Source organism: Halichoeres trimaculatus, unplaced genomic scaffold (assembly GCF_033239565.1).
Source record: "Halichoeres trimaculatus isolate MK-OKI-2021-1 unplaced genomic scaffold, fHalTri1.1 fHalTri1_scaffold_17, whole genome shotgun sequence".
NCBI lineage: Eukaryota > Metazoa > Chordata > Actinopteri > Labriformes > Labridae > Halichoeres > Halichoeres trimaculatus.
In genome coordinates, this window is record NW_027437195.1 from 20965692 (window position 1) to 20982101 (window position 16410).

General features: G+C 39.6%; 1 protein-coding gene across 1 annotated transcript in view; it reads right to left on the bottom strand.

The window, feature by feature from the left end:
- Positions 1 to 16410, bottom strand: part of myo10l1 (myosin X, like 1) — a 56457-nt gene that overhangs the window by 30104 nt on the left and 9943 nt on the right. Inside the window, exon 2 of the mRNA XM_074691577.1 lies at positions 12339 to 12437. Coding sequence (XP_074547678.1) covers positions 12339 to 12437 — 99 coding nt within the window. The remainder of the gene's footprint in view (positions 1 to 12338; positions 12438 to 16410) is intronic.

Below are 16410 nucleotides of genomic sequence, written 5' to 3' on the forward strand. Positions count from 1 at the left end.
GGAAAAGGGACGAAAAAAGAAAAAGGCAAGAAAAAGGGAAGAAAGAAAAAGGAAAGAAGGAAAAGGGAAGGATAAAAAAGAAATGAGGAAGGAAAAGGGAAGAAAGAAAGAGAAAAGAGAGGGAAAGGGGAGGTGGAAAACAAAGGAAGAAAAAAGGAAAAAAGGTGAGAAAGAAGTAAAGGTGAGGGAGGAAGAATAAAGAGGTTAAAAAGAAAAATAGTAAGAAGGAGGGACAAAAGGAAGGGAAAAAAGACATGAAAATACAAAAGAAAACAAAGAAAAGCAAGGCGGACAGAAGGAAAAAAAGAGAAAAAGGAAAGAAAGTGTTTGGACAGTAAAAAAATTCTAACGTTTCAGATAAGTGGCCAAAGAATAAAATAGACAAAGAAAAATAAAAAGATAGAAATCTAAACTGAGAGAAAAAAAGGAAACTGGAAAAGACAAGCAAATGAAAAGAAAAAGGAAAAAAAGATTTTCTTTGTTATTGTTACTTTAGGTACCGTTTTATCTGGCATTACAGACTTTTTAAGGCCTCCGCTAAACATTAGTCTGTGACAAAGAAACACTTTGATATAAACGACTGACTGCTGAGAGAAGAGCTTCTAACTGTGATTACTACTTCAGCTCATCTCGGCAGTCAGAAGCTTTTTAGTCTCATTGTTTGAGATCTTCCGTCAGCCCCTCTGTGTGCCTTCATTAAGAGGTTTAGGATTATACACTAAACATATCTATAAATACAAAACAGCCTGAAAATTTAAAAGAGTCAGTTATGCATTTTTGCGTTTGTGTTCAGTAATTTAGGTTAGTCACAGTTCTTGTCAATGACTTGGCTGATTTCTGTATTTTCCCACCTAATTAAATCTGGCTCTCACTCTCTACTTCTCTATATGTCATCATGTCACATCTGTCCCTCTCATCTGTCTTTCTCTTTGTAAATCACTCTTCTTTCATCCCTTCCCCCGCTCTGTCGTTTCGCTTTCTCTTCTCTTGATTTCCACTCCTTCACATCGTCCCACTCTTCATTAATTTACCTCACTTCTCTGACCACCCTGCTCAGCTTCTCTGTCTTATTTTCTGTTTTATATTTTATATAAGCAGGTCTTCTTTCTCTCCTTTCTTGACTCTCTCCTTCTTTCTCTCCTTTCTGTCTGTCTTAAGCACATGGATCCCTGGGTGTTTGCTCATGCACTCACTCAATACCTAAATGGCTCAATCTGAGACCCCTGCCTGTAATTGAAGGCTTACTGAAAGCCGTTTCAATCACAGAGTCAAGCCTGCCTTTGCAATCAGGGGAAAATTACAGCTCACAGAAGATAAGGCTTCACACTCACCATCTCTCTCACACACACACACATACACCAAAAGGACAACAAACAAGCACAACACTGACAGAAAAGGAACGCTTGGTTTGATAAATATTCGAGGGGTTGGTTGTTGAGCTTTACCTCCAATCATCTCTCTCATACCTTTTACAGTTGTATTAATGTTTGGGAGGGAAAAAAGTAAGCTTGTTATCTTCTCATTTCAAAGTTTGTTTGACTTGTATCAAAAGGGATCCTGCCATGGCACAATACCCCCTCTTTAAATGAAGCTTAAAGAGGGGGTATTCATTTTTTTTAATTTTTCTTTATTTGGAGGCTTTTTATTTACCTCTGTCGTAGCTTTACAGAATTTGCAGTTAAGAAACTCTTTTCCCTCACTCTGGTATTTAAGAAAACCCTTAATTCAGCCTCTTCTTTTTAGCTGATATCTCTTCAAGGCTGCTTGATATAAACCCCCTTTCCTCTGATTGGCCAGCCCTCTGGAGGCCTGTAGAGGACAGACTTTATGACAACATCATCATGATTTCAGCAAGTCTTGTTAAGATCTCATGTTATTTATGGAACAAAGCGCTTTAAGCTGTTTACAGACAGATTCAGGGATTTATAAGTATGACGTATGAACAACCAGCATTATTACTTTGTTTCCTTGTCTAATAAACAGGAAATCATAACACCCTCTCTTTAAGGAATTTTATTTTGATGGTATTGGAAACAACAAAACTGTGTTATCCAAACTATTGTTACCAATTCCAAACACCTGTTTTAGTGCACATCCTCTGGTAGGTTCAGTGTTACCTTAAATATGAATTACGGGGATTGATTTTTTCTATTTTTTTTTTTACACTTGATGACTTGGAAAGAAAGTTATTCTTAATGTCAAGATAAAAGATTCAGATAAAATCAGTTCTTTAAAAATAAATAAATAAATAAATAATAAAATAAATTAGTATTATTATTGTTAACAATAATAATAATAATAATAATAATTATTATTATTATTATTATTATTATTATTATTATTATTATTATTATTATTATTATTATTATTATTATTATAATCTGACATGTAAACAGATGGAATCAGTCAATTATGTTCAAATTTTAGGTAGGAAACATCTAGCTTAGCTAAAATTTAGCCACACAAAAACATACCAGACATTAAAGCTCCTGTTTAGAGTTTTTGACAGGGTATAAAACAATTATTTTTTCTATTCAATAAATCGAAGTGTCTGTAACTGCTGTGAGGAGTAGTTGTCCTTTGCTTTTTCAACAGCTGATAATTACAACAAGTGACAAATCTGACCGTTAAAAGACAGAAGCTGAGAAACAAATCATCACCAAATCATCATCAAGTTGTCTTAGAATACTCAGAAAAAATATTGAGGGTGACCCTCATTTTAAATGATGTTACGGCTACCACATCCAACAAACAATACAGATTGGCAAAGAAATTAGAGGGGGCACCAAAACAACTCAATCTGAACATTACTGATAGGAGCTTTAAAGTTAGGGCAATGTGAATCACATATTCATAAATTATTGGAACTTGTCAATGCCTGTCAAACTCCCAGTTTCTAATCTGAAGTGTGTGATACACACTAGAGCTGAAACGATTCCTCGAATGATTCGAGGTACTCGATTACAAAAATTACTCAAGTAATTTTCTCCGTCTCGAGGAATCGTTTAATTTTAAAAAAGATCAAGGAGTGGTATTTCAAATAGAGCTGAGGCCATATTAGGAGAGTTTTCAGACCCCTCAAGCTACCTCTTATACAAAATAGCAACTAGCAACAAATCTAGCTTCTTTCCTGGAGTTTGGAGACTAATGGGTCATTCTACGAAACGGGTGCCATTTGGGTCCGCAACATTTGATGAGATGTACAAGGCACAAAAAATGTGTCAAAGTGTGTTTACAAATTTTAGAGCTACCAAAGCAAGTGCTGTTATTGACGTGCTGTATCAGATAATTCTATTTCTTAAAGAGAAAAACTTTCATTTGAAAAATAACTGCTCTTTAACTAAACAAAAATGTATTTTATCCGATTACTCGATTAATCAATGGGATTTTCAGTAGAATACTCGAATGCTAAAATATTCGATAGCTGCAGCCCTAATACACAGTTTTTTATTTTTAACCAGGATATATTTATGAGACCTTCAAGTTATTTTTTCTTCAGCTGTTACCCTCTACAGGAAACCTTGCAGCACTTTTAGGAAATCACTTTCTTGAAGGGTGGATTAAAAAAAATAAACTTGAAAGTTTCACTATTAAGAGTAAGGAAACACAAATCAGTGTCTAGACTGCAGCTTTGGATTTTACAACTGCTCCTTAAACCAAATCTGTCAAATTTAGTAGCATTACAGAGCAGACAAAGCTGAGATGTTTTAGGAAAACCACTCGGGACAACCAGCGCAGATGATTCAAGGAGAAGGGATGCTCTGAACTGAGAAAGTGTGTCAGTGACTAAAATAAAGTGTTGCTCAAGTGGAAGTATTTTTTTTTCCAGAAAGTCTCCCACTTCTTCTTCTATTCCCCTCTGGTGGATTTGTAACACACATACACACAGAAACTGTTGAGTATTTTCAGCACACACAGTAAGTTTGGCTACACAGAAAGGTCTAAAAGGGGAAACCTCACACTCAATAATTCATTGTCGGAGTAAAGGATGGAGGTAAGACCCAGAAATAGTGAAAGAAAAACAGAGAGAGGAGAGAAAGTTGTTTTTTCTTCAGGAGAATATTTCCCGCACCAGGATATGAAAGCTGGGACGGCTCTGGAGTCACAAAAGAATATGTAAACAATGCTCTTTCTTTTCATGAGACATGTTGACAGACTCAAATTCTGCTTCTCCTCTTTCATCATATTCAGATTCTTCTCTCTTTCCTGAAATATCGCTGCATTTTTAACATGTTTTTCTCATGTGAACACACTCTCTACACACACACACGCGCAGTGGAAGCGGCAGCCTCCTGTAAAGCTCTCTGAAGTCTGAAGCTGCTTTGCATGATTCAGGAGCAGAGCCGGGGGGAAACGAGCTTCTTCATCTGACTTCACTTATTAGCAGCCGCCAGAGTGAGGAGAGGGGGCGAGAGAGGTAAAGACAGAGTAGATAGAGTAGGGAGAGAGAGAGGGAAAGCACTGTGGGCACAGTGACCTATATATTCTGCACAGCTCTCTTTTTTTCTGTGCGTTACAGTATCACACACTACTGTATGCACCTGCCCTGGCTTTGGATCAAGTTGGGTGGACATTACTGGTCAGATTAGGATTAAGAGAAATTGAGGGGGTATTTTCTATAATCTGACCTTGAACATCTTTAGATTAAAAGTCAGAGGAGCAGCTGCAGCCAGATGTTCACATAGAGTCAAATTATCATGAAACCAAAGGGTTAAATAAAGCTCTTTGGGCTCTGGACCGCAGGAGCTGGGTGATTGATCTGTCAGAGCACAGGAGCAGGAGGATACGAAAGGTAAAAGGGATGTTTTTTAAACAGAGTGAATACTTTTACTGAACCAAGAGATTGTCATAGAATGGCTAATGTGGCTAACTGCTTAACAGTGTTAGCACCACATTAGCCAGGTAACTGCAAAACACCACCAGTAGAGGGCAGTAAGACAACGACAAAGGTAGTGGTGGGGGAAAAATTCGAAAGTCCGGATTTTTTGTTTGACAATATCTAAATCTGGATTTTTTTTGTCCCCCCCCAATTTTTTTTTTTCAAATTCAAATTCAAATTCTTCATTTCAGCCTTTGTTTATAAACTGGATAGGAAAAAGTTTCCACTTTTCTCCAGCAGAGGGTGAAATGTTTGTCTCTGACTCATGTGATGTGTATATTATGGGAAAGTATGGCTTCTGAGATAGTCTGATACCATCATCATTTAAAAAAATGTAAAATATTGTAAATATCAAAGAATCGCAATTTAAATGGAATCGGCACCCCAAAATTCAGTCTGAAATGAGGCTAGAATTGAATCGTGACAAAACCATATCGTCCCTGCCCTAGACGAAGATCTTTTAGTGAAAACGACACAAGACAGATGAGCTGTGTAGCCAAGCTGCAACTGGTCTAAAAACACGAGTCCATGCAGAAATTCTAAAAATTGCAGTTTATTGGTTGTCCACTTGGGGCTGGCCCCAGAAGTACCGTAAACTACATACACACCAAGCAAAAAAAGGCATTTTTACAGCAGAAATAAACATGATTACAGCCTGGTACTCCCCATCAGCTGGTACAGCTCAGCTGATGGGGAGGTTGGGGCCCTAACGCTGTAAGTGCAGAGCCACATTTCTAATATGGCTCCCGCCAACAATTGCTTCAAAACTCTGTTTCAGAAACAGACAGGTGATGTCACTGGGACTACTTCTTTTATAATACAGTCCATAAGTACTACAGTTAGCCTGTTAGCATGGGTGATATTCAGCCTGTGCTGGTTTTGGTTGTGTTTTATTGCACAGAAGAAGAATTTGTTAAAAGAGACAAGTGCTTAGTGACAGAGCCATCATCAGTCAAAGCTGATTCAAAGTCCTTCAACTGGCAAAACAGCAGAGTGCTCCACTGTCTAAAGCTCCTGTCTAAACCAGTGATGGGGCTTGAAATGCCAGCTCGTTGATTGACGACTTTCAGCTGGATACCATAGCACATAGTTCTGGGGATAGTTCCTATGGTTGAGATGCAGCTTTACATAATTATTACCAACATTTCAAAAATGTTTTAAATTTTGATTCATTTGTCCTCAATAACATTTTTAAAACTTGCTCTCTTGTTGAACAAATGACTATGATTGTTTACCTGTGTATGAAAATTAGCCACAAAGAATTCTGATACATTGGGCCTTTGCAGCCAGAGAAAGTAGGGCTCATTTGTCATTTGTTGGCCACATTTGGAGGAGCCTTCAAAATGGGACAGCCTTCTATGAACTGCACTAACACACTCAGCCATCAAATGCAGCCTAACACAGAACTGGTTGGTGCAAAATTAAAAGGACAAACTTGTATATAGTATTAGAAACATTAGTCATCCCATCCCGTGTCAAATGATAAATTGCGGCCCCAAGTTTCACACATAACAAAAATTGAATCCAATCCTCTTACAGGACTAGAAGTGCACCTTCTATGACGTGTCTTTTACCACCGGGGGAGGTTAATATCAAGCTTTGACTCTGTTTCTGCCTCCTCTGGCCCCCAGCACTGAAGCGAACAACACCTTTCATATGTCATCATCCTTTAGGATTTGGCAGCTCAGACTCATCCCAGCCTGAAGGTGATCTCCGCTTGGTATGCACAGATATGGGACAGTGCAGAGACAGACACAGGAAGATGTTTGTGTGTGTTTGCATATCAGTGTTTATTTGCATGCCACTTTGATAAAGCTAAGTTAATCCCATTATGTGATACAGGACAAATGAGTAACTACGGGTCCTCAAAGGGAACAAATACCAAACAGTGAAAGGGGGAATGAATGTGGGTCAGAAGATCACACAGAAGCATCCGCCTGTTTCTGTGCCAACTCAGACTTAACTAGTCATTTCTGCACTTTTCATTAGGCACATTTGTCTGTGTGTGGGTCTGTTTATGTATGTGTGTGTGTGTATGGAGGAAGACATGCCTGCAGCATGTTCTGTGCTCGCGTGAGCTCTCGCCACAGCTTTCACACTAGCTTCTGAAATCCAGGTCACGTAACAGACAGCTCATCGCTAACGTAACCTGTGAGTGTGTGTGTGTTTGTCTGCTTGAATATCTGTTTGTGTGTAGAGTGGGGATACAGGTGTGTCTTTTTCAACCTTGTTTGGCCTTCTGTCTGTGTCTACATCCTCTGCTTATCCAAGTGTAACACATTCCTGTTTGGCTGGACATATGTTCACTGCAGATATAGACCGAGACATCGTCTATGGGGTACGATGATCACTCTGTTATATCTACATCCAAAGAGAAGGTAAAATCTAATTGATGTTGATTAACCTAGTTTTTTAATTATTATTATTAAATTTAGCTAACTGTTGTATCTGTCAAGCTGTTTTATCCGTGTCTTGTCTATAAATATAAAGCTACAATATATGTATATGAAGACCATGGCGGATACTTTACTTTTCATAAATGACAAATGCAATTAGCTTAGCTTATACGTCTCTTTTTCTTTTACCATACATTTGTCCTATTTTTATCCACTCCACTTGCTGACCCAGTTCTTACTGCAGATCCATCAAAGTTACGCATAATCTGATCTCATCTAACTGTGCTCTCTATACACTAATCTGTGCAGATTTAAAAGGGAAAGGTAAAACCTAGGATCATTGATGAAATATTTATGAATGAGGGTTTGCAAATGCTGCTAGAATACCTGCTGGGCCCCTGTTTCTTAAATCACCTTTGAAGATATATTTAGGTAGTGACTGAAAAAACGTGCACCAACAAGCGAACAGGAAGGATCCCCTGCACGTTTGTATTTTGGTTTTGAGAAGAAGAAATCTGTGAAGGCTACCTTTAAAATCCTTTGGGTGGAGCAGAACCAGAGAAAGGATTACTTACCCGTCTTCTTCAGCCTGATCATTAAATCAGCCAATATTCATACTGATAAAAGCTGATTTCAGATTAATCTCCAGCTGCAATCAGAGGGCATGTGGGCGACTTGCTGCCACTGATCCCAACCTAAGCTATGAAAGCTGAGAGGGTTGGTGCATTACAGACAGGCTAACCAACTTGGGCTGGAGTTAATTCCTAAATTTCTGAGCTTCATAGTCTTATTTTAACTTACAAACTGGAAAAAACATGGACCCCAAGACCAAAACTACAAGACATCTGAAGGTGGGCTCATGCTAAAGCTGTTTCATTCCCCAGGTCTTAAGTGGCTCATACGAACAGGACACTGGCATAGGGAGAACAAAACACAGGTAACTGCAAAACACCACCAGACCAGTTGAGGGCAGTAAGACAACAACGAAGGCCTTTAAGCAAAAATGACATGAGACAGACAAGGCATGAAGCACTGCAGTTGACCAGTTTGCTGAAGCCATTTCTAAAAGCCCCAAACAGCTTTAACCAGCAGAACACTGACCTTGTATTCATTCACAAGTACTTATTTTGTGTTTCAACAGCTGTTATAAACTGGATATGCGCTGACACGTTTAGCTGAAGGTCTCCAGTTTACAGGGACACCCTTTTCTGTTTCTGTCAGGAGCTGACAGAAACATTCACATTATCAGGCTCAAAGAAGATGATTGTTTAGGAGTTGTTAAACCAAGTCAATCACATCTGTTTGTGATGTAGTTGTAGATTGAGGGTTAAATAAAAACACCTCCCAAAGTCCATCCAGACATCAGAAAAGTACTACTCCCAAGGTAGGACTGTTTTCAGGGTTGGACTTATCCCACTGAACTAGATTTCTACTATAGTTCCAGCGATTGAAATGCCAGCAGTTCAGGGGGATAGTTAATATGGTTGAAATGCAGCTCAAGGTATCAGTAGAAGAGCCAAAACGAGTGACGAGGTTAAGCCTCCATTGAGCACTTGAGACTTGATTGTCAAGGTTTGACTGACATTGTAAGAATTTTGTGAAGTCAACAGCTTAAACTTTTTGTTGTGTTGCTGCAGGCCACCTCCTTCCATTCCTCTGTGGTCCAGTACTGGTCCTTATAACAGGGAAGAGCATTAGGTGGCCCGACTGATCTGTACGTCCTTTGTATTGGACACCTTTACCATTCCAGTTCCCCTATCCCTCTGAGAGCACCCTACAAGAGCTGGAGTTTTGTTTGTCCTCTGATCCAGTCATCTAGTGATCACATTGTGGCCTATGTTTAAAACACCCACATGGACACACTTTCTTATTTTTCCTGCTTACAACATCTCAACTCTAATGCTGCGTTTCATTTGTACCCAGAACTGGGAAGTCGAGAGTGGGAAACGTCATCTCCGAGTTGGGCATTCCAGTTGTTAAGTTGGAAAAACTTGCTATAATAGTAATATTTCTGTATATAAACACAGAATAATACTATATACAAAGCTGATTTATTGCAACAAACACTAGTCAGAAATTCTAAAATAAAGAGGATATAAAAGGAGCTTAATTACTGTTTACCCCTGAACTCATAATTTCCTACTGGGAACTCGGGGGTGGTGTGGGTGCTCCGACTTACAAGTCAGAAATTCCGACCTTGGGGGGCGTTCCCATTCGGAACTCTGAAATTCGGAGTCTGAGTACAAATGGAACGCAGCTTAAGAACAAGATGTTCCCTTTCCTATAGCAGAGGTGGGTATTGCCTTGTTCATATGAAGTCACTTGTGGAGCAGCAGAGTACAAATGACTATGAATGATGCAGTGACTTGCATGAACCCTCTGTGGTTGTGAGATGTGCTGATTTGACGTGCAGGCGAGTAGTTTTGCTGCCGCAGCGTTTGTAACCCAGAATCGGTGATGCAGTGATCTGGGTCAGGGACTTTAGCTTACTGAACCAGGGGGACATGGAAGATGAGAGCGCGAATAAAAAAATCGAAGCAAAAAAAAAAAAAAACAGATAAGTGAAATGCTAGTTCTGGCTGTAAACTGCCTCTCTGTTTCAGCTTCAGGCTATCAATAGCTTAACTAAAGCTCTTGGGACACTGGAATCATTTATGACCAAGATCAGGAGGCCCAGTGGCCGGGCAGCAGGGAGCGATGGGGAGCCTGAGAGTCTGCATGGGTCAGATCCTGTCCCAACCATTCGAAAACCCCTCATCCCGCTGATTCTCAATCAAATATTCACTACCTCCTGCAGAGCTAACATTTAAACGCCAACCGCTAGCAGCAAGGGAGGGCAAAAGGAGAGCTGGATGGGGGTAGGGAAGGTTAAGGACGTTTATAATCCAGAGCAAAGAGAATGCTTGCTCCTATCACCAACACTCCAGTTTGGGAAATGCCCGTGTGTTCCTGCAGAACAGGATTAGTAAAGCAGCGACATGAAAAGACGAGGCTTTTAGAGCCACGTTTGGCCCTTTGATTTCTGAAAGGCCACAGGCATGGATTCATGGTAAATGGTATGGGGATGTTCTCTGGAGGTATAAAGGAAAGACTGAGACCCTTGAATTCGGGCTGAAAGACCAGGTCTATTATTAGCTGCATGTTAACTCTGCCAACTGGAGCGCATGTGTGTTTGTGGTGGATGCCAAACACATCAGCCGTCAAATAAATCCAAAGAGCAATGTGTGCACATACCACTGGTAGAGATTGAGAGCGCACACATACACACACACACACACACACACACACACACACACACACACACACACACAAACACACACACACCCTCACACACATACAATGGGATTTAAACATTTAATACCACTATTTTGGCAGAGTTTTGGTGTTAAACGGCTACTGGAGTGGGAGCAGCCGCCCGCCTGGCTCCTCAGAGCTTCAGGCAACACCGTCCGACATCTGACATCCCGAAATGAGCATTTGTGCTCCCATAATGCTCTCTGTCTATTCTAGCTCTCCTCTGGAGGCTGAATGTGTGTCAGAGATGAATTTTGCATATGTATGAGGAGAGTGTGGAAGAGGAGGATGGGAGGATGAAGAGGTAAGAAGTGGGGCAGTAAAGTGGAGCATCATGACCAGGTTTTTTTATTGATTCTCGCAGCAGAAGACGGACCTGCACAGCTGTTTCACCTTCACTCTGACCTTTATCTGGGCACTAATTCACAGACCAGATGACACATTACGCAAATACAGCAGGTTTCACAGTGCAAATTCCAACAATGCCACTGTTCACCTCTTCTCTCAGATTTTAGACTAATTAAATAGGTTTCAGTGGAACAGTTGATAGTTTTTAAACAGTTTACTCATAAAAAAAACAGGTGCAACATGAAATCGATGGTGAGCATATTAAAAATGTAAATGTGGACTTAAGCTTTTGCCACATTGTCAACAGGAAGAGATGAAATGTACTGACTTGTGCAACCAGTGTTGTCGTTTAATTTAATCCCTGAAGAAATTGGATTTGACCAATCAGAATTAAGTATACAACAGTGTAAAACATATATTCAAACTCATTGAGCCATTCATGAGCTTCAACTTTTAGGTCCTAGGGCAAAATATTGGCTTTTTTTCCAAACAGTATGCCACAAATTCCTGGATGTCCAACTGATCTGGAAAAATATCTCAGCATGCAACGGGCCAGTCTACCTGGTTTACAATGCAGGAAGCTAATGCTGTTCGTCTTCTTTTTGTGATTTTTGAAGGTGGCACTCAGTTTAAGGTGTACTACTGCCACCTACAGGGACGAGTTGGCATTACAACAACAATACCACAACACTAATATTTTTGGCCCATGAGATAGATGTGAAGAGATGTGAAAGAAACAGTCAAATCTTGTCATTTGTAGAAATTAAAGAGGTGATAACTCTCTCACAGGTAAGTGTTTACTGCTATAAAATTCATTTAAGTCCATTTAAACAACTTGTTGACTTTTTTCAAACCTTATGGGGATTATACAGAAGCAGTTTTCCCAACAGCTTTACTTGTGCTACCCGAAATTGAAAACCAGTGAAGCATACAACAAAACAGAACAAGCAGAGAGCAGTCATACCTAGGGATGGGTACCTTTCACATTTGAAACGATACGATACAGATGCCTGGTACCTGGCAACCGGTATCAGTACTCAACGGTACCAATTTTCAATACTTTTTTGCATTTATGTGGTAAAAAAATATAAATTTGTTTCATAATAAAACTTCTTTTTTTTCAATTAAACATATCTATTCTTCAGTATATAACCTTGCAATGCTGTGTTCATGTCCAGTATGGAAAATCACTTACTCTTCCACACTCTCACAGTCACAAGAATGCGTTCAGGTACCTAAACATGGTACCTTTTGATTTTATGTGAACTGGTACCTGGTACTTTTGACAGAATTCAGTCGGTACCTATAAAAGTACCTATCTCGTTACCAATCCCTAGTTATACCACACAGAGTCATAGGTAGTATGTTTTAGGCAATCTGGAAAACAGTAATCCACTCCCAACAACTGTGACATCACTTACCTCTCCATAGTCGGTTGTGACGACCAGAGTCCCATCCCCACATGAGTTGACTGTGGCGGGAACCAGCTGCTCCTTCTCTCTGACCCAAACGCGGGCCCCCTGCATTCACAGAAACAGAACAAAAACATAGATTCACTTGAAGTCGCTTCAACAGTTACAAGCCTTTTCAGTTATGACTGATTGTAAGAGTAAAAGCAGTCTTTGGAGAAGACAAAATAACCAAAAACAACAGTTTAAACCATAAAAAGGGGGATTTATTAATAATATCACAAAGAAGTTAAATCACATAATCAAACACAAGGCTAAATGAAAAAAATGTACTATTGTCGTTTTTGCTTTGGGACCATTTTTATCCATAATTTTCAATGTGTAGATTGATATTTTACCACTCATGGTAATAACTCAGCATGATGCTGTCAGGTTAACTAAAAACAAATTAATGAGTCATCCTGTGGTTTGTGAAGGTCCAGTCAGTGTCTTCTGGGAATGACTCTCCCAAAACACTCTGTATGATGACTGTGCATGAATGTACACATGAAGACTAGAACATCTGGACTGTCAACCAGGAAGAACAAGGCTTGACATCTGTGTGTAATGCTGTGTACGGGGGAGGGTTTAAGGTCAGAGGAAGTGTGCTCTTCCCAGACCTTCAAGACACAGACAAAGTCCTCTTTCACACAGTCAATGACCTCTGACTTCCAGGTCTTAAAAAGGGGACAGCATAACTGGAAGGGAGGAGGAGACAGAAAAGGAGGAAAAAGTAGAAGGAGGCACAGATGGGCAAAAAACAATAAGAAAGAACCTAAAAGGAGGACAAAAAAGAAGATGAAGAAAAAACCAACCAAGAGGACACAGCTGGAGAAAGATGATGACTAAGAAGACAACAGAGAAGACGACAAAGACCAAGACCATCACAAACATAAAAACAACCAAGAAGAATAAGGAGAAGATGCAGTGATATTTTTGACCACAAAAAAAACTTACAGGGATGGTTATTTAAATCTAAAGCCTAAAGACTCGCTGTGACACCAGATGTTTTCATCCAAATGAACGGCACTGTTAAATTGTTTTAGAGACAGATGGCCCCTCGCCTTGAGCACAGCCTGACAACCTCTTTCATCCCCTCCTCTCATCTTTAACTCTTCCTTGCAGTCTGTAGCTATCTGACACACACACACAAACACACACACTAATGATAATAGAAAACCAGTCGTGCCTCAGGCTGTAGAGCTAACCAGGCAGAAATCATTCACACACACACACAGATACACAGTATGCTATATATACACACTGCTGGGTAGCTCAAGGTAAGCCTGAGGGCAGAAATTGTCTGAACGCTTTAGGATGAACAGTTTAACACTTCTGGTGTTTAGAAAACATTAACTTTGTTGTCAGTGTCAAAGGATTAAAGAACAAAACACCCTTTTTAATCATTCTGAGGACATCTGGTTGACTTCATACAATCTTTATGTGTCCTAAACAAGGTTGCAAAAGGGAGAAAATTTTGTGAAAATTTCTTGACGTTTCCTGAAAATTTCTGTGACAACTTTGATTCAAGAATACTGGAAATTTTCAGGGTTTTGTTCCCAACAACTTAAATAATTGTATTAAAAATTTTGGATTTTTTTTTTTTTTAAATTTGCTATCGACTTGATTTAAAGATATCTCATAAGACATGTTTGTATGCATGTCAGCTTATAAAAAACTGAAACCTTAAATATTTATACATGTATATCAGTGTTTTTCAACCTTTTTTGAGCCACAGCACATTTTTAACATTGAAAAAGTCCCATGGCACACCACCAACCAAAAGTATTATAAATAACACTCTGTAGCCTAACAAAAATATAGTCTCTTACACTCACATACTGTGAAACCTGGGCCTGTTTGGATGAACACAAAGCTGATATCCCGACTTCTTTTACCATGTCAGAGTTGAGCGACCCCTTAGCAAGAGCTTTGCAGACAGGTGGTATTTATGACTCTGTTACAGTGTGCAACAGTTTTGATTCAGCAACGTGGTAGCTAGCTTTAAGGCTCCTCCTTTGTGGTTTTTCCCACAAAAGTTCTCTGTCTCACCATGTTTTCACACAGGCAAACAAAATCATCCACCTGCTTGTTTTAAGGCATTGGGTGGTTCATTTGAAAATGGCGTATACACTTAGTTGAGACTATGGCATCATTGGATAGCTTTTAGCCAAACACCAAGCACACTATAGCCGGTGTCACTGCATCCTGGTAAAAGTAAATCTGAATGAAAGACAGCTTTTACTGTACAGCCTTGAGTTCACCATCTTTGCTTTCTGAGACTACCTTAGGCCTTGTTCAGAGTTCTGACTATTTCTTTTAAATAATTTCTCCATTACTGTCAAGGCTAACTGTCTAATGCTTCACTAAAGCTGAGTATTAGGGCAGTTAGTTACCTGCTGCCACCTACTGGCATAGAATAAAGTACATTTCTTTTAAAGCAACTTGATAACATCATGTTATCAGTATTTTTAGAAAAAATAAGTGAAACTGGATTATTTCCCACGGCACACCTTACAGTATCTTATGGGGCACTAGTGTGCCGTAAAAACACTTACGTATACAATAGAGATAGACCGATATGGATTTTTCCGGGACTATACCGATACCAATTGTTTGTAGTCAAGGAGGCAGATAGACAATATTTGAAGCAGATATTCATTTGCAGTCAAAGTACAAATATTAGTGTCAAAATTTTGACCAATACGAACTCCAACACTTAACTTCATTCAAATAGCTTTGAGCATGAATTTGTTAAACAGCTCCCAGGCGTAGCAGCATGTTTTATAAAGTTAAGTGAAAACTTAAAGAAATAAAAAGCTAAAGTTTTCTCCAGTAAATAACGTTTTCCAAAATTTTAATGTAACTGCAATTACTGTAATAACTGCACTGCTGATTACCTGTTTTCCACGCCATGGCTCTGCTTGTAACCAATCAGATGGTTCTGTGGGTGGGACAGTGCTGGGGAATGAGTAGTGACTGCAGACAGTGGAGCGGCTGCATCAAAGCCGCAACAACGCAGTTTTAAATTTGTTTCTTATCGTCCATCTGATTAAAAAAAAGGCTGATGCAGATATGCTTCAAAATGCCAAATATCGGCCTTGATATTCGGCCCTACCCAATATCGGTCTATCCCTAGTATATAACCAGATAAATGCAGTTAATATAAAAATTCCTGAATTTTCCTGAAAATTTCCACTTTGAAAATTCCTGGAATAATGCAATCCTAGTCTTAACTGCCACCAAGTTGGTTTCTCTGCTGGCATTTGAGCCGTATGCATGAAAACAGTTCATACCAACAACAAAAGAGAGAAAATTCCAATAATTCAGCTTTATAATGTGTTTCTTTGACCAGACATCATCAAGAAGTGCAGCCAATAATCATTTCTCCAATTTAGCTTCAGAAATCTTGACTCCAACTGACAAGTCCAAGTTTTCTGTTTTGTTCATTAAAAATTGCTAGCATGCTAATATGCTCCAAAGAAAGCCTTGAAGAGCCTGTAGACTCTACTTCACATACTCAAACTAGCTCATTTCTCCTCCTTTAGAGTTTAGTGTTGAATATTTTGATTAGTCATGTTATGAGCTCCACCAAGACTTCATTAAAGTCACTCCAAGTTACATTTTCGTGCTCCAACCTTTGCATGATCAAGCCTCATACATCTAGAATCACTCTGAGAACTGAAATATTCAAGAGCCTCCCCCCGCTCTCTCTGTTCCTCTCTCCTCAGCAACTCTCTATATTTAGTCCCCCTCTAGATCCCCTCTCTCTGCAGACTGTCTCGTCTGCCTGTCAGATTCCAGCACACAGCGCTATTGTATTAATGGTTGTTGCTGTGATTTGACCTGATGACCACAGCCCGGCCTGAGGCTCATCCCACAGCTCACCGGTGCTCTTCTCTACCCCCCTTTAACTGATAAAATGACCTCTGACCTCACTTAAACCTCAAACACTGGACCTTTAGGTCTCACCCTGAAGCACATCCTCATCATCACAGCTTCTTCTTCTTCTTCTCTACATGAAGCAGAATTCACCCTCCTTCAC